We start from the raw sequence: 23372 nt of genomic DNA on the forward strand, positions 1-23372 counted from the left end.
ATGGATTCTGTGCTTTGTTTCCTCTGTGAAGATTTTTTGAGGAGACTGTTTCAGTACAATTGTTTGTCTTGGGCCTCAAGGTTACCCTAACCTGGGATTTAGTGGAGATGAAGTCTGCAGGTTTTCTTTCCATACGCGCCATTTTCAAGATTTCCCAGAATCCAAACAATGTGATGTAATGCCTATGACATCTTTTTTGCGGTTTCATTTATAATGTAAAATTAGTGTTAAAACAAGCATACTTTTATTTTAAACTTAAAATGAGATATCACCCATACAATGTGCAACTACAGAAGTATAAAAATGAAGAGCTAGGTGTCTGGGCCTCAAAGAGCAGTTGACTGACTGGCTAGGTTGTTTGCCTCTCTGGGCTTCTGTTGCCTCCTTTGGCAACTGGGGGGTGGTAGAGTTCTTGATGCCTTGGTTAAACTAATAGCATCTTTAAAGGCTTTGTTACAAGCTTATTTATTAATTCATGTTTAAAACCTCATCTTCTAGAACCGCCACAGTAGGCCTTCTTGCCCCTCCTTGTCAGGTGCCTCTGGCTTTGCTCCTCAGTGACTGTGACGAATTTTGCAACATCTCTGGGGCATCCTACAAAGAAGAGAGGCAGTTGCAAAATTTTGCATAACTAGGGAGGAAAAAAGCCACACTAGTTGGTGGTCCAGTTCCTACAGCAGTCCCCAGAGGCATCTGCTTTCATCTAGTAACTGGCTGCCATGGTGGTAACAGATGACTTTGAAACAGCTGTCAGGAGCTCAAAACAAAAAGCCACCCTCCCACACTGTGTCTAGGTAGCTCGCCAATAGCTGAAGTGAGTCCTTCCCAGAGATCTGGGACAATCAGACTTTGGGGGCTTGTTGTTATAATTCAACAGAAATTCAAAAAATGCAGACAAGTTGCCCTCGTGTTCCTCACAGCCCCAACTCCCTACATTTTCTAAAGGGATCATGGAAAGTACTCGTTTCCAGAGGCATTTTAAATGTGTTAATTGCCTGCAGGAATTGGCTTTCAAAATATACAGGAGTCTTCCAGTTCTTTGAATTCAAGTGTCTGGTACGTACCATCTGAGGCACCATGCTGCCTGTGCAACTTTTGACACAGTTTGGGTTACTAAGTTGCAATTAATATTTAATAGAAAAAAAATAAGGACAAAAAATCGTGTCTTTTAGTGGTAACATCACTAATTCTTCTGTTATTCTAAAAGTCATGGAAATAATTACTAACTCCCATTGAATAAAATCTGGAGTAAGTGGCATTTTAGGAAAAAAGGCCTTGGTGGTACCGGGTGGTTAGGCACTCCTGGACAGCTTGTCCCTACAGTGTGGCTAGTTGAATTGCAAATATGTCAGCCTTTCAGCTTCAACAGTTTATGCTTTTCATGTTGGAATGCCCAGCCTTCTTCTCTTTGTTACAGAACAATTTCTCTCTGTCATCAGAATCTTCCTTAGCTGAAAGGTTGAGTCTTTGCTTACACTCAGTGCTTTACCCTTTCGCTGAAGCAGGCAGAGGCATGCTTGTGGTCTATTTTCTCATGACTAACAGCACTGAAAATAAGACATGAGACTAAAATCACGGCTTTTGATGGAAAACGCATTTAGCACTTAACAGGTGGCTTTCTCTCTGAGACTCATAGACTCTTCTTCCCACGAGACACAGCTGAACTTTGTATCCTTTGCATTTATATATTTTGTCTTTTAGATTCCACGTCGACACCTCACAAATGAGAAACATAACGAGACACTGGTAACCATCACCCACCAATGTGAAGATTATGAAAGGTAACAGCAGCGTTTGACTTAGAGCTTACATGCTCTGATGGAAATATTCTGCTTTTAGCGTTTCTGTTTTCAATAATGGTGTGTCTGTTAAGAACTCTGCAGAGTCTGCTGGATGGAAGAGAATGAGGTGGATAAGAGGAAAGAAAGGTGGTGGGTACAAGCATGAACCATTTAAGATTTTATCTTATTATCTTCTTCTTCATCATTGTCATCATTATGAAACAGGGAGAGGGACACAGACAACACACACACACACACACACACACACACACACACACACACACACACACACAGAATGCTGCATGCCAAGGCATGTGTAGGAAGGTCAGAGGACAACTTTGAAGACTCACTTACCTCCTTCCCCTGGTGGGCAGGGGTCAGACTCTAGCCATGCAGTGTGCACAGCGAGTGCTTTCACCTGCTGAGCTCTCTCACTGGCTCCTGATGTGCATGACCTGAGCCCGGTTCCTTTCATTGCTATCCAAGAGGCCAGAAGCACGGTGGGCCATGGAAACTTTGATTTTTAAAGTATTTGGTGAAGTTCCATAGAGAAGCGTTTGTGCTGGAAATGATTTCTCATTATTTGTCCAGATTTTGCCTAGGGAAGCAACTCTTCCACTAATAAGGTGAAGAAGTGTCTGTTCTCCATCAACTGATTTGCTTACTCTTTAGCTCAGGTTCGGGGTGAGAAGTCGGCTGCCTCCCTTCCTCAACTGCACCCTTCATCCAATCAGTCTTTAAAGGACTTTCTCCCATCTCCTTCTAGTCACTGTCCCAGTGACTAACTCTCACTTCTCACTTGGCACCTTTTATGTGCTGGATGCAGTGCTAGCGTTAGCTGCTCTCAGGAGGCCGAGACACAGCCTTGCTGCCAGCTGCTTACAAGCAAAAACTGAAAATCTACCTGCACAATGAATTATAATATGTGATTAAATATTTTCCCTCATAAAAATGGCACAGTACTGGATGTAGTGGTGCACACCCGTAGTCCTAGCACACAAAAGACAGAAGAAGGGGAATCTTTCCAGTGTAGACCAGCCTGGTTCTGGCAAGGTTTCTACACTTAAGGATAGACATGTATGTAGAGGTGTGTGACACACAGTGGTAAGGCGAGTTGAGCAGGGGTGTCAGGGTCAGGAAACAGGACATTTGAACTTGTTCATCTTTATGTGAAGTAAAGGGTAGCTCAGATGAGGTCCCATGGAGAAGCTGAATAGCTAAGGATTTAGTCTATAGACGAATATCTCTCTGTTCCTGGAGACTCCTTTTTATAATACCTTTCTTTTAAACAAACAGTCTAGACTTGATTTCATCTATCATTCTGGGTGTGTGGAGGTCAGAAGACAGTTTTATGAGTCTGTTCTCTCATTTACACCTTCTGTCGATTCTAGGGATTGAACTAGGTTGTCCAGCTTAGCACTCAGCACCTGTACCTGTTGAGGGAGCAGGTCAGGCCTTTAATACCTTAAAAGTGAGAGATATTTAAAAACTTACTAAACCTCAGGTGCTTAACGTTGGTTTTCAACAGGAGACATTCTTTCAGATTCTGAGTTTGTGAACAAACTGTTTCCAATAGGAAGATCATGGGTGTGGCCAGGGGCTCTTGTTAAAAAGCTTGCACAGGGACCTGATGGCAGGAGAGTCAGCCAACAATGTGGACAAGTGATTCATGTAAAGAGCAGTAGTGTCGATTAGCAGCAGTGCTCACACTACCCCACATATGCACAGACTGGACCATTTGTGCTCTCCTGTCTTCAAGAGACAACACATGCTGATATTTTACCATTAAACATTTACTTTATATATGTTTTAATTACAGCAATTACTGTTATATGATTCAAGCAGAGGGGGTAATCCTAAAAGCAAAAGCTTGAAATAAAAATGAAGTTTCCAGCAACCTTAGTCAGTGGCTGCCTTCTTCTAGAGAGGTACTCAATAGTCTACATGGACATTTGCTTCTCATCTATTTTTGATGATCCTGGAGTCTTGTATATGTGCTTATAAATAGTGTACGTTAATTAATTATATGAATTATATAGAAATAAAATGTGTAAGACAGTTGTATGCTCTGAATTTTTTGTTAATAAGCTTTTTAAAAAAATATATCACAATATTGATTTCTCCTATTCCTCTAAACTATTTAAATTCAGTGTCTTTTATAAGTATATTAACTTCAATTGCAGAAAATTTAGTATTTTGGTATGGACTATTTATCATTCTATAACAGTGATGTGTGTGTCTTGCCTCCTTGGTAAGACTTTATCTACCTCAAGGGAAAGAGTCCCCATGCAACAACCAAGCTACAATAAGTTTTAACGAAATATAGTAAGATGTGCAGTAGTCTGCGGATTAGTCATACTACAACCTCTGACATTAGCAAAGAAAGAATGAGTGGAGTAAGAACCGCGAGGGGCACACATGTCCTGGCACTTGGGAGCTAGAGGCAGAAGGTCCAGGAGTTAAAGGACAATGTAACAAGTTTGAGATCGGCAGAGGCAAGATGAGACCTTGTTTCAAAAAAGACAAACAAAATGAAAGAATGAACAGGGTAAGAGAGATGGAAGTGGGAAAATGGAGATACCCAGCGTTTGAACAAAGAAGTGGAAGATATTCCTGCCCTATCCCTTCTTGGTATAATCTTCAGAGCATCAGCCTATGGCCTTAAGAATAAAATGAATCCAAGTTCTCAGACTGCTCCTTTTTATGTGGCATTAAATTGACTTGCTATAGCCATCCTCCAAGCTGCTGTTAAGGTGCTATCCAGCATATTAATACTTAACCTGTTTACCCTGCCTGAAAGCCACACGGATGCCAAGTTTGCATCATTTTCATACAGTGTTGAAACTCTTTCTTTCTGAGAAGAAGAGATAAGAGTGGGCCCGTTTTAGGTTATTTCTAAAATGTGCAGATAACTGGCAGGTTAACCTGTGTTGTGTGTGTGGCCAGAGGTTCAGAAAGAGGGAAGAGGGGGTGAGGCATATGCTGCAGTTGTATCTCTGTCCTGGTGGAACTGGAAGCTGGAAGGACAAGGTGAAATGAGAACAGAGAAAGTAGCCCAGGGAGTTACTGGATCAGCCATCTCTCACTGCTTCTGAACTAAGTCCTTTTGCATAGAAATGTTTCCCGTCTACAAGAGCAAAACTCAATGCCCTTGAAGTTTTAGGGTTCATATATCAAGCTACCTTTTAAAGGAAAAGCAAGGATGAGGTAGAAGCAGCCTTGATATTCTCCTCTCTCTCTCTCTCTCTCTCTCTCTCTCTCTCTCTCTCTCTCTCTCTCCCCCTCTCTCTCCCTCTCTTGTTTTCCATGTTTTGTTTTGTTTTCAAGATAGGGTTTCTCTGTGTAACAGCCCTGGCTGTCCTGGAGCTCACTTTGTAGACCAGGCTGGCCTCGTCCTCACAGAGATCCACCTGTCTCTGCTTCCCGAGTGCTGGGATTAAAGGCGGGCATCACCATGCCCAGTTTGCATGATCCACAGTGTTTTTTAAGTGGACTCACACAGCATGCCAAGATCCTGGAGTAGGGGCTTCGTTTAATTTTTGTAAAGAAGACATTTCTCTGATTTTTGCCGTGACATTTATTTTTAATATTTTAAACAGATTGTGCATTCCGAAAATTACAGTTAGAGCCTGGCAAGGAAACTCTAATGATTCATCTTAGTCTAAAGCAGAGCTCATCTCAGAAGAAGGAGGTGAATGTCAGTTCTTGTGAATTGCCTGGCCTTGAACTCATGCCCTATAGCAGTCTTTGGCCCATATTATACACAATTAATACCAGCTATTCATGGAGCAAACCCTGTCTTCTGGTAGCAATATACTTGTTTTCAGAAACCCTTAACGGAGCTCTTCTTTCTGCACATCCAAAGCATTCAAGTATCTTTTTTGCAAAACATTGGTGTACTTTAAGAAAATTAAACAATGGGATGTTTTTTTTTTCTCCATGTGAATAGCATACTCCCTTCCAGATGCAGTGTTTAGCAGCCAAACAGCTGCTATCTATTTAAAAAAAAAAGTCTCTTAAAGCTCCATTTATTTGCTCATAAAGGGAAGAGAAGTGTAAGTACGTTTATGGGGTGACAGGCAGATGTTTGGGTTGGAGCAGGACAATGGTGGTGGTAATCAAAAAACTAAAATGATCTCTTTTATGGCATTGTAAGCAAATATTTTGGCCTCTTTGTTTTTAACTCTCTCCTTTCTTGGTTAAAGATTTAACTACTATGGACAGGCAGAGTAAAGGGGCTTCTAAATAGGTATTTCCTCTACTGCAGAAAAGTGAATTCTGTTTTATGTAGAGGAAAAAATCTCTTTTGAAGAGCTGAGTAAATACTTTCATGATGTAAGGAACATGATTGATCGTAATTGTTTTACAAATTGTACTAATTTTATTTGCTATAGAAATGTGTCAGTTTTTTGGAAATTATATTTTTTTCCAAAACAGTAAACAAACATCAATCCCACTGGATTTCTGACATCAGTTTAATAAGTTCTTTTTCTTTCCAAACTAAGAAAGACATGTTTCAACCATGTGCTTATGTGCAACATAACACATGAAATTCATCTTTAGTTGGTGGAGAGATTCACAGACATGGGGCTGGGGAGCCATGTGTTTTTAGGAGGATTCTGTAAAGCTCACTGTAGAAATGTTTTCTGTGCAGTTCATCTGTTTCTGAGGCCTCACTTGTATGGAAAGCCCAAGCAGCTATCAGTGATGTATCTTTGTACAGATTTTAATAATTTGTGCTTGCTCAAATTTTGGACCCAGTGCGCCAATCACTTGTAAAACGAATACCGTCATCCAGGAAGTATTTGGGGGATGTTATTGGAAAATATAGAGCTTTCCCAATAATCAACTCACTATGAACCTAGAAAGGAGCCTCACTGCCTCTTCTAATTACAGAATTTTGTGTGTCTGGAGACTGGAGACTACACAGTTTCTCTCTCTCTCTCTCTCTCTCTCTCTCTCTCTCTCTCTCTCTCTCTCTCTCTCTCTCTCTCTCCCTCTCTCTCTCCCTCCCTCCCTCCCTCCTTCCCTTCCTTTCCCCTCTCTTCTTTCAGCAACTCTGAGTCATCTCCTTTTGTGTAAGGTTTCAGAATTTATGCTGAATTGTCTCCTCCAACCTGATAAATACACAGACCCTCTAGGGTGAAAACACTCCTTCTCTGTGGCTTGAATCCGAGGCAGTTCAAAACCAATCAGCACAATGAAAGACACTGTAGAAGCAAAATTCCAATTTTCAGGGTGTGTTAGAAACAGGAAATTCAGAACTCACCCATTTTCTGACAGGAAGCTGTGTGAACACACTGAAGAAAGAGCAGGTAGAGCAATGAAACGGACTTCGGAAAACTCAGTTTGCTTTTGGTTTGGACAAGTTCCTTTTTTGAAAATTTAGCACCCTGAGGGGACCAGGTTCCCTTCTCTGGGGGCTTCTTTCAGTAAACTCACAAAAGCCTCTGCTCAAACATGGCTTTACCATGGAGACCAGGAAATTATACGGAGAAGTCTTTTGAAATACATTTTTTCTTCCCTTTCAGAAATGTTTGCCACTTGCTAGATTCCTATTGGCATAGACTGTAGGTGACATCGTGTATTCCAGTGTTCTCTCCCATTATACAGGTGTGCAATGATTCAAATCGTGCGTCCATTCATTTCCAAGCCAACCTAATTAGAGACATTTTTCTTATTCACATCTAGGAAATTTTTCTAAATCAAAGATAATTTTTGTTTTTCAAACCCATTTATTCTCATTGTTCTTATCATTAAAATTTCTTTAATCTTTTAATAGTTACAGATCTGTGTTTTTAATTGTCACAGAAAATGCTAGCATGTGAAAAACAAACTTTATTTTGAGATGCAAACTGATTGTTGATTTGTCCTTTGGCTTCATTTTTCTCCCTACTGTTTCACTATTTTAAAAACAGCAGTAAGCTAAACTCTCACACATAAATCACAAATTAAATATAAACATCACCAGTAAAACTCAGAGACATTTTATACCCCATAGCATCATGATTACTAACTGGAATTGGACACCCTTGAGTGCTATTATTCCCAATCACACGGTATGTTAGTATAAGGTTGTGCACCATACGGACATTAACAAATTTAAAGTAGCTACACAGAAAGGGGCTCTTTGGTCTACGATTCTTCATCATTTCCCATCACATCCATGTGGTACCTGTTGCTTGGTTAGCTGCTCACAGGAAAGCACCTAATTGCAATGAGTGAGGGATAAATGATAAGTGGCCTGCATTCGAGGTTTCTCTGAATGTACAAATTATGACATTGCCATCTTCTTATTCTTGTTGTCTTCTACTTTTAGAAGTAGTTTTTATTTTTCTAATAATAAAATCAGGATATGGCTTACATCAGTTATTTCTGTGTGCACCAATTCTAAGAAGTGCTGCATATATGCAGAAGCATTAAATGGTTGTGAAATATAGACAACAAGAAGAAAAAAACAAAACACAACACAATGTGTTTAATCCCTCATCCAAGTTAACTTGTAATAGAATATTTTGGGTGTCTTGTTTGTTTACAATGAGATCATCAGAGATGATATTTACTCTGCTTCTCTTGTTTTTGGTCGAACTTGCCAGGCCCTTCTCCTAGAACCATCGCCCTGCTTGACCCTGGCACAGTGAAATCACTGCAGTCCCTCTTCTTAGGATGTCACAGTGACTTTCTGCTCACCCATATTTGCTCCTGAAAGCAAGCATTGTACTAGCTCCTTTTCCATTATTCCTAACTTTCAACATTCAAATCAGGGTCCAATTAAAAAGGAAATTACAAATTTGTTAACATAACTTAGGCATCACAAATTTAGAATAAACAATTTGTGTAAAGATTTAAAAAGAAAATAATGGGTATGGGCCAGAGAGAAGGCTCAGTGGGGAAACCCAGTTGTCACCAAGCTGGACAACTTGGGCTTGCTCCCCAGGACCCACAATGTGGAAGGAGAGAAACATCTCCTCCAAGTTCTCCTTTAAGCTCCACATTCAAACTGTGGCACATGCACAAGCACCACATGTATACACATACACAAAAGCACACACACTGTAAATACACACAATAAAAATTATTTTTAAAAAATGGGTGCATGATAAAATGATTACATCTGAATTCTTCTTTCAAATATTTTTGATTTTATATGTATGAATGTTCACTCTGCATTTATGTGCATGCACCACATGCACACCTGGTGCCTACCAAGTTCTGAAGAAGACATAGATTCTCTGGAACAAGTGTTAGAGATGGTTATAAGCAGCAATGTGGGTGCTGGGAATTGAACCCAGGTCTTCTGTAAGAGCAGCAAGTGTTCTTCACCATTGAGCCATCTCTCCAGCCCCAAATCTCTTTCTAAAAGACAAGTTATGAAAATTTGCCAATTAAGTATTTACTTGAAGAGTATCCAGTCATACGGTTCTATGGATATTTTTGTAACCATCAGCTTGTTTTGAGAAATTTAGCCTGAATTTAGTCATTTAACACTAGAACCAACAATGTAACAAACATATGAAATCTTTGGGTACATTCATTTTTATTTTTTCAGGGTGAATTCCTAACAGTGGAATTGTTGAGTGAAAGCATTAATGAATTTAAGGAGTTTGATAGGCAGTTCCCAATATACGTTTTTTTAGCAAAATGTAACACATAAAACCATCTCTATAGAATACTATTTTCCCTACATTGTTTTTTGCTATAAACATTGTTCCCTATTGAATCAAGTAATTCAATTATCATTTTTTTCTAGTAATTGTACTATTTAACATCAGAGTTAAGAAATGACCTTCTACTGAAGTTGGTTGATATGATGGTCTGTTTTGGTTCTGAACTCCACTGAATCAAGAAGGCACAGATATTAGTACAACACACTTCTTGGACACATGAAGAGAGGAACTACCATGATTATGGTTGACACCACCCAATGGGTTCCTGGCAGCTGGCATGGACTCACTCTTCCTCTTCTCCCTGTCCTCCCCTTTTCTAACTATTAACTCCTTCCTGTCAGCCATAACAGCACTCTGTGCTGCAGACTCCACCATGGTAGACTAAAGCTTCTGAAACTCGGAAGAAAACTGAATCCCCCCTCCCATCTGTTGTTTATGCCATATTTGTTACATTAACAGGAAGGGGTGACTAACACTGCTTTCTACATGTCCCCTCACCAAGTAAAAATAATGTCTGCCAGGTTTTCTCTTGGCCCATCTCATTGCTCACCGTCCACCCACCCCTGCTCAACTCCCCAACTCCTTGAGCTCCGCTCTCTCCAGTCTGGGCTGGCACTCTATGGCTTGAAATGTAGCCCTTTTGCCCAGAATTTTTTTTCACCACCACAGGATTCACAACATTGGGTTGTTTTCTGGCTGTTCAATTTTGTGTTCTTTTCTGCTGAAGATGCAAAGCTATCTAAAGTGAAGGAAGAAAATTCAGACCACTGTAGTTGTCTGTGTAGAGGTTGTGACCCTTCACTCCCTCCCCAATCCTCTTCCGAGCCTCTTTTCTCTGACCCAAAGGCTCTGACGTCCACTTCTCTGGCCTATCTACTCTTGGGTAGACTATCGAGCAGTGTTGTGTGTGGGTTCTATCTTACGGAATGGAGCTTAACTAAAATTAGATACTGGGTGGTTACTCCCACAACCTTTGTGCCACTATTGCAACAGCACATCTTGCAGGCAGGTCACTCTTACAGATTGAGTGATTTGTAGCTGGATTAGTGTGCCTTTCTCCTTTGGTAGCATGCAGAGCACCTTCCAGCATGGAATACTAGTCTATGGGGGTAAAGATTCTAAGGTCAGCACCAGTTTGACTTCTCTATGCTCAACCAGTTGTATACATGTTGTCTTCAGCATAAATGTACTACATTGTCTTTACTCAGTCATTCATTGACATACATCTAGGTTGTTTCCAATTTCTGGTCATTATGAACAAATAGGCAATGAACATGGCTAAGCAAGTGTCTCTGTAGTTGAAGGATCCTTTGGGATTATGCCCAAGAGTGGTATAGCAGAATATTGAAGTAGATCAATTCCCATCTTTCTGAGGAATGATCACACTGATTTCCATAGTGACTGTACAAGTTTGCACTCTCACCAGCAACAGGTGAGTGTTCTTCTTATATCTTCACCAGCATGTTTTTTCTTTTGCTTTACTGATCTTGACCATTCTGGCTGGTATAAGGTGAAATCTCAAGGTAGTTTGGATTTGCATTTCCCTGATGGTTAAGGATGTTGAGCATTTCTTTAGGTGTTTCTCAAGGATTTGTTTCCTTTTTTTGAGAATTCTGTTTAGATCTGTACCCCATTTTCAACTAGGATATTTGGTTTTTTGATGTCTACTTTTTTGGCCAGCACCATTTGTTGAAGATGCTGTCTTTCTTTGTGTGCATTTCTGGCTTCTCAATAAAAAATTGGATGGCTTTGGATGTGTGGAAGGTGTGTGTATTTCTGGGTCTTCAATTCTATTCCATTGATTAGCATGCCTGTTTTTGTGCCAACTATATTTTTATTTTTATAGCCTGGTAGTACAATTTGAGGTCAGGGATGATGGTACCTCCCACAGTTCTTTTTTCATTCAGGAGTCTTTTAGCTGTCCTGGGTTTTTTTTGTGTTTCCATGTGAAGCTAAAAATTGTCTTTCCAACCTCAGTGAAGAGTTGTGTTGGAATTTTGATGGGGATTGCATTGAATCTATAGATTGCTTTTGGTAGGATGGCCATTTTTAATATATTCATCTTCCTAATCCATGAGCATGGGAGATCTTTCCATCTTCTGATATCTTCTTCAGTTTCGTTTTTCAGTGTTTTAAGCAAGATAATTTATTGAGGAAGAATAAATAGCTAACTCTTGAATGTCCCTATTTCAGAATGCTGGGTCCTTTCTTCCTGAAGGCCATTATATCATTATGCATTGCCACCAGAATCCAGTGATTTGCTCCTTTTTCCAATCTGGAAATCAGCAGAACCTGCTGTGACAATATTCCTAAACCTAGCTTTCTTGGTTTGGGATTGAAAATTAAAGTATTCTGCTTCTTCACTCAGCCATAAAATTGATGTTTCCATCAAATCCCTGACCTTGGGGCTCAGAAAAGATGGCAAAAGAGGAGGCAGAAAAAGTATAAGAGCCAGAATGGATGGAGGAATTAAAGCCTTCTAAACACAACCGGGCTGGCGCACACATGAACTCACAGCGACTGAGGCCGCGTGCACAGGGCCTGCACAGGTTGGTACCAGATGGGAGCCTAGAGCTGAGTGAAGTGGACCCATGCACCCATCCCTAACCCAGAGATCATCTCCAGCTGATGACCTTTTGCAAATAAAACAGTTTTCTCCAAGGGAGTCTCACGGGGCAAACAAAGTACTCTAAAGGGTGGTCCCGTCCCCAAGCCTGGCAGTAGATAACCAACCCAAAATGATCTCAATGGCATCTTTGGAGGTTGTTTGTCTCACAGTTTTAAGTCAGGGCAGATTTGGTTTTGTTTGTTTGTTTCTTTTCTAACTTACAGGTCCTGTGCACATACACTGTGCCTTCCAGCTTTGGGTTTTCATGAGATTTCTGTGTGAGCAAACATGTGTGTCTCTGCACCAATGTGTGTTTCCTGTTGTGCTTGGACTTTTTTTCTTGTTTGGTTGTTGTGGCATATTCTGATTTGTTTGGTTTTTCTTTATCTTATTTTATTATTTATTTCTTAGATGCCTGTTTGTTTTCTAATGAGAGACAGAAAGAATATGGATCCAGGTGGGAGGGAAGGTGGGGAGGAACTGAGAGAAGAAAGGGGAGGGGAAACCATCATCAGAATATATTGTATGAAAAAAAATCTATTTTCAATAAAAGAAAAAAAAGACAGCTCCTCACATAAAATAAATGAACATATCCAGCTCACAAGCATATGAATTTGGTTTTATATTTAATAAATGGTGAAATGATTGTGTGTGCAGTAAATAAATAAATCAAATCAAATACTCTGTTGCTGTTTCTAAGGCCAGACAAATGCTGCCCTAGTGCCTTGTGATGGTATTTGGAGACAGGGTCCTCTGGGGGATGATGAACCTCTCTGTGCTCCATCTTCTCAGCCCTGATGAGATAGTAGCCATCCTCAAGCTCAGAGTAGAGGCATTCAGATAACAAGGCTGCAGAGTACGAAGTGGCATTCAATTTCCCTCTCTTTTATTTACTAACAGTGTAATTTATTAGTGGTGGTAAAAATCTCACCAGAGCTCTTTCAGCAGAGCTGACACCATAGCTCTTATTTGTTAACAAGTGATGAGCACTCACTACCTCAGTGATACCACTTAGAAACAGTACTGTGGTTAAGAGTGTGGTTTATTGAGTCAGACTGTCTGAGTTCAAATCATGTTTTTTAGGTAAGTCATTTAATCTCTCAAAAAATCTTTTTTTTTTTTATTTTTCCTGGTAGATCTAATAATAGTTGTTAGGATTAAATGAGGAATACATTCACAGGCCCTGCTCTGAAGTAAGTATTCAGTCACCATGCGGGTGTCCTCAAAACAACTAGTCGAGGTCACCATGTAGAGCATGGCTCACTGGAAAGCATTTCACATTTCAACCAGTTTCTTTTAGAAGCAGTCATGTAAAAGTAGATGCTGCTGGATACATTACCAGAAAGTACTTATGAGAAGAATATATTGTTAAAAAATGTATCTAAGGGAAATATATAGTTAAAAAATATTCATGGGAAACTTCATAAACATTTTCTGGGTAGGTGAATATAATAGTAATTCCACAGGGCATCAGGGAAACCCTTCTGTGATAGCTCCCATCCTTCATTGGCTGGGTGTGCAGAACTCACCTACAGCACCCCACCATTGCCACCTCCTCTGGACTCACCATTCCTTCTCTGGATAATGCTGCTTGCTGGATTCATGTAAGCCACTTACATATCAGTGTCCTCCTCCTCCTCCTCTTCCTCCTCCTCCTCTCTCTGTCTCTGTCTCTGTCTCTGTCTCTGTCTCTGTCTCTCTCCTTCTCTCTCTCTCTCTCCCTCTCCTGTCAAACGTGGGCTTTTGTTTTGTACCACTTCTCCAAAGTAACCAGGCATCCGACAGTTCAGTCCATTATCAGCTGCCAAGTGTAGGTTTAAGTGGGGCTCCCTCAAATTTGATCATTTCCTAGAACAGTTTGCTAACTTAGGAAGGCACTTATGTTTTCAAATTTATTATAAAAGATAGAGCCCCGACGTACACAGATGTCTACAGCAATGAGTGGGAGGCAATGGACCGGGGAGGGCTTTCCTGCCCTTCCTGAACCACCCTAATCTATCTGTGTGTTGTCAACAGGGAGGATCTGCTGGAGATTGTGGGTTAGGGAGACATACTCATTCTCCAGGAGTAGGTGTGCTCTTACTGGTTACCAGACCTCATCCTGAAGCTTTGAGTAGACTCCACAGAGTCACTTCATTACCATAAACCAAGGTGTGTTTCAGAGGGACTATTTATAAACAATAAAGGACAGGAAATCTCACTTGTCCAAAGATCTTTGTGCTGGGCCAGAGACAAAGACCAGTCAAATCTCTGATTATATTAAGTTTTGGTCCCCTTCTCTAAATTGTCCTCTCTTTTGTGCCCCAAGTCTTCAAGTTTACTCTTGCTTTTATTCCCAACACCTTCCCTTAGTGTTAGAACAGCTAAACAAAACACTTTAAAGATTACCAAAATGATGAAGTCACACAGTGTACAATTTTAAACAATTTTTTAATTTTAAATTATGTGTAGGCAAATATGCCACAGGAATATGCAGAGGTCAAAAGAGTCAGTTCTCTCATTAACCTTTACGTAGGTTTCATGAATCAAACTCAGGTCACTGGTCTTGCATGGCATGATTTTAAATTTTTATATATATATAATACACAGTGTGTGTGTAGCCAATCATTTCCTCCATTAACATTTAACTGTTATACTTTATTCCATAATACAGACTGATATCTAGCAAACTTCAATAAAATCCACTTAAAAGGAGTCCTTGCCCCCTCCTGGACTTGTTAATTTTCCCTTTGATTCAAGAATTTCTCTAAGCAAAGGTTAATGAGCTCTTCATGAGTTAAAACACGTTGCTGATCTGTCTTTTGCACTTTTGAGATTTTGCTGGGTTCTTAACAGTTCTTTATACTTCTGAATAATTCTCTGAACACCCCAGATCACTTCTTTTTCAATCTCCAGTATTAACATCAGCAACAAATACAAACAAAATGAAAAGCAACCCAAATACGTCTCCATTTTCACAAACACTGCTGTAGGAGCATCTTTCCCCCTGCCTGACCACCTCTTTTTCTTGGTTTTAGCTTTTTGCTCTTTTCAGTTGATGCTTAGATGTATAGTTTGTTTTTTTTAATATAAAGGCCAACAAGGAACGTTCATGAACACAAAGTTGCATAGCTCTGCACCCTAAAGAGTTTTCTACAAGAAGTCTTGGGTTGTGCCATATTTAACATTTCAACAACTTGAAATAAATTTGTGCATAAAAAGTGAGAACTTGGGCTGGACACAGAGGTTAAGAGCACTGGCTGCTCTTCCAGAGGTCCTTAGTTCAGTTCCCAGCAACCACATGGTGGCTCACAACCACCTATAATGAGATCTTGTGCCCCCTTCTGGCATGCACGCATACATGCATGCAGAATACCATATACATAATAAATAAATAAATCTTAAAAAAAATGAGTGAGCACCAATATATAAGTGATATATATCTATGATAAGACACCCGTGACAGGATAGGTATGGTGGAGCCTGATGCTCTGCAAACTAAGACAGGATGGTCAAGATTTTGAAGAAGAAGAAAAGGACCTCATGTATTCTGCAAGCATCTGTATGGACACATATCCATGTACACACTTATTTGTATGAACACAGAGAACAATCTGACAATGTCCTCAGGATACTGCACATCATAGTCCAGTAGGAACTGAAGGAAGAGCAAACATGGTTTCTTTCTTTCTTTTTTCTTTCTTTTTTTTTTTTTTTTTTTTTTTTTTTTTGGTTTTTCGAGACAGGGTTTCTCTGTGTAGCTTTGCACCTTTTCTGGGACTCACTTGGTAGCCCAGGCTGGCCTTGAACTCACAGAGATCTGCCTGGCTCTGCCTCCTGAGTGCTGGGATTAAAGGTGTACACCACCACCGCCCGGCGGTTTCTGTCTTTTCTAATGTTTGTATTTGTATGATGTGAAAATACCCAGTAGTGTAAAACCAAGGGTCTAGGAAGAGATGTAGCTCAATGACAGAGCCTACCATGTATAAGACTCTGAATTGGTGGCATTGGGAAATCCTTATATAAATAAAGCAAAAATAAAACAGGCTACCATATAAAAAATATGGGATCCAGTAAGTAAATAAATAAGCCAATGTAGCAGAGTGGATTACCTAGATTTTTTTTTATGCCAGTGTCAATAAAATGTGGCATTTAAGATCAACAGCATGATTTCAACACTGGAATCGATGTAAGTTGTTCATTTAACTTACGCATGAGCAAAATGAGATTTTCATGCACTCAGTGGGTTCTTTCAATACAAATGTTAAATAAGTAAATGTATGTGCTAATATGACATGGATTTATGAGCTGAAAGACTTTGTAAACCACAGCTGGCTAGTGGCAGAGGTGTGTCTAGAGTCCAGCTCTTCCAGTTGCATTCTGGGACTCTCTCCATGTTGGCACATGCTCTCCATGAAACACAGATGGGCATACACAGACTCGGCTCTCATTTGCCTGAGCTAATGGTGAACAAGTATGATCATGTCTCTGTTTTAGAAATGCTAATAATACAGAATAATACTTAGAAAGTGAATGCAAACACATGAGACACAAAATACTGGGTATTGATGGGACATGCCACTGTGGAACCCCCGCAGCTGCAGGAAGCCACCCGGATGGAGCAGCCTCGGGGGGTCTTTGTGACATCATTGCAGCATCAACTTCAGTTTGGTCACCAAAGTTGCTCCCTGGTGGAACATCTGCCTGGCAGGGGGTTCTGGACTTTCCTCACACCTCAAAACTTTCTTTCCTGCCCCCTACTCATCGACACTCATCATTAGAGCCCATTCACAAGTCAGCCTTAGTTACTAAAGCCGCCGGATTTCCCCTTGACCTTCAACTCCCACTCTCTCCCCCAACACCAGGTTGCACTTTTACTTGCAGCCAGTCTCTTATCACAGAGTGACCTTTGCTTTTACTCTAAGCTAGCAGATCAAAGAGTCAGTTTCCCTCCGTGACACTGCCCTTCTGGCTCAGTGACTGTCCAGTTTGTGCTCAGATCGGGGTCTCAGGAGAGCAGCTGAAGTGGCCAGTGAGGCCAGGGAGCCAGACATCTACTGGGGGGGGAGGGGAAGCAGTATGCTCTCTGAGGATGTTAAAAACAAACAAAAATCCCGTGGAAAAACGGATGGGAAGGTAACGGCTGGCGAATGACTCCCTGATCTTTAAACCACAACCGGCAGTCAGCCACTGCTCTTGGAAATGAAGTGTTCCACCAAGGAAACAGGGCGTAGTGTAATCAGCAGGCTATGGGCGGTTGGTTACCTAATGCTCCCAGGGAAACTGCTGGCCTGGGCATGTGCTGGGCCCCTTCATACACGCACAGATTCTGGAGACTCGGCAGCTGCCAACTGCCACAGCTCTGTGTAAAGTTGAAAAACGCTGCTCAGAAGTGTGGAAAACCCCGCAGCCTGGCGAGTTCTAACTAGGTACAGTTTTGAGAAACTGGGTCTAAATAAGGAGTAGTGAGGGCCTTCCTATAAAGTTTTTTGAGAAATCTTAGATTGTTAATATTCTACTTAGTTCAAGATTATGCAAAAAAAGACTCTGATTCTTGTAGTGCCTTCTTTGCAAAAAAGTCTTCCACGGTTGGTAAAGCCGTCGTTCTGCATCCTGCTGGTGTGGTTGCTGTCCCTGGTTTGGGTGGTAACAAAGGTAGGGGAACTTCAGGAGGATATCTCTGTCCTTTGGGGGACAGGAAAGGAACCAAGTAAAAGTGGTCACATCATCCTATCTTACAAACAGAATCAAACAGAATAAATGCCAAATGTCACCCCAACTGTGACAATGTCCATTAAAGTGGCCATGCACCATCCCCTGGGCCTCACTGGCCTGCCTAGCCAGCTCTTTTTTCCCTGGGCAGGAACACCACTCAAAGGTTCTGGGCTTGACAAGCAAACAAAACAAAACAACAAAAAAAACAAAAAATCTCCACCATCACCCTTCAAGCCAGGTGTGGGTCAGCAATCTCTAAGGTAGACGAGCCACCTGATACATCACCTGCTGTGATGTCACCTCACAGCTTCCTGAACCTCAGTGTTTCCCTTAGGGTACCACAAGGATGCTCTGCCTGACACATTGTGATTCAAGGTGTATGTATGAGCATCTTCTCTTCTTTGGAGCACTGCTTTCTGGCTGCTGCAGCTTGACACCCAAAATCAGTTCCAGTTGAGTGCAGGGGAATTGAAGGAGATAAGAATCAGTTCAGTGAGAAACTTAATCTCCTTATCTTGTCAGGGGTTAAAATCTATAACTGCTGGTTACCAATTGTCTTTCCCTCTTCCATCTCCTGAGCTATGCTTACATCCAGGGCCTTCTGGGTGTCGGCTTTTCCTGTGTATCCACTGAGCCACCCAGAGATCCTTCTAGGCGACCCTGGGGTATTCCCAAGCCACAAGAGTAGCAAGAATCTTTTCTGACAGGCCCCGTGCTGACTCCTTACTTGTTTTCTGGGACAGGCTGCCCTTAAATTCCTGTCCCCTCTCCCTGCCTCTCCAGTGCTGGGGTTACAAGCATGGGCCACTGTGCCCAGGTCACTTTTTGTTTGAACCATGTGTAATTCTCTTTGAGGCCAGCTACAGCCCTCCAGGTTGTTCAAGTCTGGCTTGCTCCAGAATTTCTCTTTCTCTTAAGCTGTTTTGCAACTTTGCATCTCTGGCTTTCAGCAAGGACCCAGCAGATCTACTTACAGATTTATACTTAATTTAAATCTCTTTGGTTATTCTCTTCAACACTTTGTCCTTTAAAAAAAAAATCAAGTTTAAACACCCGAGGACCATGTCAATTTTTTGAGGCATAGTACTGTAGATGTGGTCACTTGAAACATTCGCTTTTCACAATTTTGTCGATACAAACCATCTCTGAAACTACTTAAATTTTCAAGTATAAACTGTATTTTTGTTTGTTTGTTTGTTTTAAATCTTTAGGACAATTTCACCAGAGATTAGATTTGAAAGGAATAACCTTGGGGCAGGAGTGCTGTAAACCTCAGCTTCCACCGAGCAGTAGAAGATGAAGGGAGGGAGAAAAGGGATGCTTTTGAGTTAGGCTAGCAGCATTGGAGGTCCGCAAGCAGCCACATAGCACAAGGCTACTGTGATGCCAGAGGGGAATGGGATGTGCTTTCAAGAAAGAGTCGGAAAGCCTCATGTGTTGGGGAAAGCATGCTTAGAAAATAGATACAAAGAAGAGAAGAGAAAGTTGTGCAGAAAAGTAGGTAGACTCACAAAGCTTCATGTCCATGGCCTCATAAGCAACTGAGTGGAAGCTGGGATTTCTAAGAAGAAAAGTACATCCTCTCACTAAACACCTAGCCATTCTTTCTATTGGTTTTAACATGCTATTTTTAAAGGGCTATACTAATTGTGTGAGTGAGTATGTGTGTGCTTCCATGCATGCATGTGTATGTGTGTGTGTGTGTGTGTGTGTGTGTGTATGTGTGTGTGTGTGTGTGTGTGTATGCACATTTAGGTGCATATATTACCCTGGCACACCTGTCATAGGACAACTTTGGGGAGTCAACTCTCTCCTTCCATTTGAGTGGAGTCCAGGTGACCTTTCAGGATGAGTTATCCTCCTGGCCCTATGTTAAAAATGGTCAATTTTTAACTCAAGACAATCAGCCTTCCTTATCTTTGTCCTCCGCCTTAACTAGGACTTCCAAACCATGTTTATTACAGAACTCAATTATAGTTTCACTCACTACAAGATTGTTTGGAGGCAGGATGGAGCTGTGGGTTTTGTTGGTCTTAACACAGACCTCAGAATGTGTGTTCTACAATCCTGGGTTTTTTGTTTGGTTTGGTTCCGTTTGGTTGATGTGTTAGCCTAACCACCAAGAAGTCTCTGGCCCATCACTGTTGAGTAACTATTTGCAGGATGGATGATAACATCTAATCCTAATTTTTCAAAAAAAGTTTTTTCTCTCTGCATTGTTATGATTGTTCATTTTGGATGTCTTTTAAATTCTTTGTAACTGAGAGTCTAGGCCCATCAGTTTTGGGTTAAACTTTCTAAAGGTAATTCTTTACAGTGAAGGTCGTGTGCCACTTTTTAGCCAATTATTATGTTTATTCACTTTCTTATATTCTTTTTGCTTTAACATTTGATTCAAAACGGTTAAAGATGTCACTGTGCATCTTTCTATTTTAACTGAAAAAAATAAACCTGAATGAAACTTGTCCTACCCCAGATCCTTGCCACATATTCACACTTACTCAGAAATGTGGTTATTACCCAGTATCCTTTACTTCTCTTCTAGAATCTATTTTTTAAATAGATTTTTTTATATACTCAATATTTACATTTTGTTCTTTCCTTTTTTTTATTTTCTTTCTTTTATGTGTGTGTGTGTGTGTGTGTGTGTGTAGATATCTAGGTATGAAATGCAATGCTTTGTGCATGGTAACAAAGCACCTACTCCTGGACTCCCAGCTCAGAAATTTAAATGGTCTTTGCTTGGACTGGACCCTCAGTGAGGGTCTGACATCTGTGTCATTAAACAAGGTTTTCCTTACAGAAGCTACAGTAAGACATTCTGCTGCCCTGCGATAAGGTCTTTGATTTCTTACCTAGGTCTCCTTATTTACCAGAACCACACAGCCAAGCCTTTCCCCCCACTAGCCCTTGAACATAGCCTCGAATTCCTCTGGATTCTTGGGTGAGTCCCAGTGTTTTGTCTGTGTTTAGCTTTCTAATGAGGTTAAGGATAGATCCACTGTGTGCTTAGCTTGGACCTGTGTTCTTTGGAGTACCTCAGTCCTAACGCTGAAGCCGCAAAACAGGTTTAAGAGCCATCTGCCTGAAGATTTTGAGGTGGTTTCTGTATCGCCCTGGCAGTAGATCGCTGTTTTCCAAATGATTTTCACTTGTCATTCGTATCTTTAAAAAAGTGCATTGTCTTCTTAAGTTAACTCTCATGTGAATAAAATCTATTGGTGTTTGTTCCCAAATGCCTTGAACTAAACATTTATCCTAATCAGCAGTCCATTTCATATAGTGATTTCTCAAGGGGAATCTGAATAAAATGGGAAATTTTTAAGATGAAATTTCTTACTTACAAAAGAAAAATCTTTCCATGGTCTGGTGATGCATTAATTAGAAAAAGTAAAATATAAGACATTATCCAAATTCCCAAGTTTTGAAGAAAAAAATATAAACATAGAAAATGGGGCTGGTGAGATATCTCAATACATAAAACCTCTTGCCACCAAGTCTGACCACCCAAGTTCCTTGCATCCATGGGACCCATTTGCTGGGAAAAGAGAAGAGAGCACATCCAGACACAGGTTAATTCTTTTTATAGCCTTAGTTCTAGGTAATTTGTTAACTATTGTCAGCCATCTACAAGCACCAATTTGAAATTTATTTTTTTCACATCATTACTTGTAGATGCAAAATCTGTAACAGTAAATAGAGGAATGCGTGCCTTCATTCTACACATAGAAAATGCATCGTTAGTTCCTATGTGGAATGCTGTGGCTTCGACCTTGCCTTGGGCAGGTGACTGAATCTGTGGACTTCAGCTTCCTCACCTGTAAGATGGGAGGTGGTCCTGACTTCCAGAGGCCTCCCAGGTTCCCTTGGTTTAGGTTGAAGCTCTGGGCCTTGCACATGCTAGACAAGCTGCTCCTCAACGCTATTTCCCTTACCCCATCCCCATTTTAAACAATAGATTATCTGGCCTGAGTAGATTATTCTGGAAATTACGGTTACATGAAGCTCCTCTATCTTTTAAAATATTCAAAATGCTTCAATTTTAGAACTATTTCTTTCAAAATTTGTGTAGTTACAGTTCCACAAACATGAAACTGGCCTTTATATCAAGCCTAGGAAAATTAATGAAGAAAAGCAATTAGTTTTACAGCAAGTATTTTCTTTGCTAATTCTTCATGTGAAACACATTTGATAATTGTCATATGTAAACAATATCTTAACATTCCATGAAAGTTAAAGAGGACTCTGTTTGGGCATTCTGTTTAGGAGTGAACAATCCATTCGCTTTAGTCAGAAATGAGTAGAAAATATTGTTTGGGCAGCTTTTGCATAAAAACAACACTGTACTAAATATCCACTTATGTGATGCTCTCTGGTGTGTAAAGTCATAATGTTTATATTTTAATAAAAAGTATAATTAAAAAATAATTTTATGCACATTTCTTTTATCTAGACTTCATTAAAATAATAAAGATATATGCAATCAATTCTGAAAGTTAATGGGCCATACACAAAGAGGATTTATAGAAAGTTTGTTGAGTTAAAACAAATCGTTACTCATTTCCTTTTTTTCTCATGAACATGGAGCCTGGTGTGTATTTCAAGGGTAGGCTTCTGTGAGAGGAGTTCCATGGAGAGGTCCACAGGGAGGTGAAAACCTTCCAGTTCTGAGTTTTTGTTTATGTTGAGTATTTTACAATTTGGAATTCAAATATCACAATGGGAATATTCCTTTCATTTTCTGGAATATTTGGTGCTCATCAGTACAAAGTGACTTAGTGATGGTCCTTTATTTGTTTAGTTTAGTTTGCATTAACTTCACAAATCCCAGAGAAAACTCTCTAAGTGATAGTGTAGGGAAACTGCTGGACTATACCAACCTGTGGGTAAAAAGGTTTATTGGGGATCAAACCACCAAGGCCATTTATGAAGGGCAGAGAGAAGAGCAAATGGCACAAAAGTAAGCATATTTTATATGACAGCCAGCAAGGTTGGGGATCTGAGCTGATTGATATAGACTGTTGACCAGGAACTATCTGACCTTTGGCAAAAGGTTAAGGGGGTTCCTGAAAGATTAAGGGTGGTTTCTGGCAAGCAGAAACCCATCTTAGGGGATCTGCTTTTCTGTAAACCCACTTTTTAAGGCTTGTTTACCCGACAATAATTGTTCTGAATACCTGTCGAATTTCTTCTGTTTAGGACAATGTCGTCAGCATTGCATTTTTTTTTTTGAGGTAAGGGGGCAGCTTTGGACCTAATAATTCAGCCTTTTGTTGGTAAGGGATGATGAGTCTTCTGGCTGCTTCTTGGTGATGGGGGTCTTGAGAAGAGTGGAGTCTGGAATGCCTGTCCAAAACAGGGGATAAAGCTGGCAGGTTATGGTAAGAAAACTAAGGAAATTCCATCTGAAGCATCTGGTTTACTGACCTTTGGGTAATTTCAACAAGAAAAGACAAAGAACAACCATTATGAGAAGGATAGCAACCAGTGGGCCAGGGAGGCAATAGAAACCAGGGCCTCACAGAGGACCATAGCAAGAATTCCAAGTTGGAGTCAGATCTTGTAGGGCGTAGTTTGCAAGACAGTTCTTTTTCACTTCAGATTGGTTCATATTGGCTTTCA

The 23372-nt window shown here is 40.5% G+C and overlaps 1 protein-coding gene across 3 annotated transcripts in view; it reads left to right on the top strand.

Annotated features, from left to right (window-relative positions):
• Window positions 1–1485: 1485 nt before the first annotated feature.
• Window positions 1486–23372, top strand: part of LOC102905526 (TNFAIP3-interacting protein 3) — an 89820-nt gene continuing 67933 nt past the window's right edge. The window contains exons 1-2 of one of the 3 annotated variants that reach the window (XM_042273426.2): window positions 1486–1611; window positions 1702–1781. Coding sequence is in view for 1 of the 3 variants with exons in the window: in XM_076566882.1 (XP_076422997.1) it covers window positions 1904–1908 (5 nt within the window). In the remaining 2 variants the exon portion in view is untranslated. Of the gene's footprint in view, window positions 1612–1684; window positions 1909–23372 lie in introns of those variants that run through there. The other 2 variants (XM_076566883.1, XM_076566882.1) reach the window with 2 other exon arrangements.

Source organism: Peromyscus maniculatus, chromosome 3, assembly GCF_049852395.1.
Source record: "Peromyscus maniculatus bairdii isolate BWxNUB_F1_BW_parent chromosome 3, HU_Pman_BW_mat_3.1, whole genome shotgun sequence".
NCBI lineage: Eukaryota > Metazoa > Chordata > Mammalia > Rodentia > Cricetidae > Peromyscus > Peromyscus maniculatus.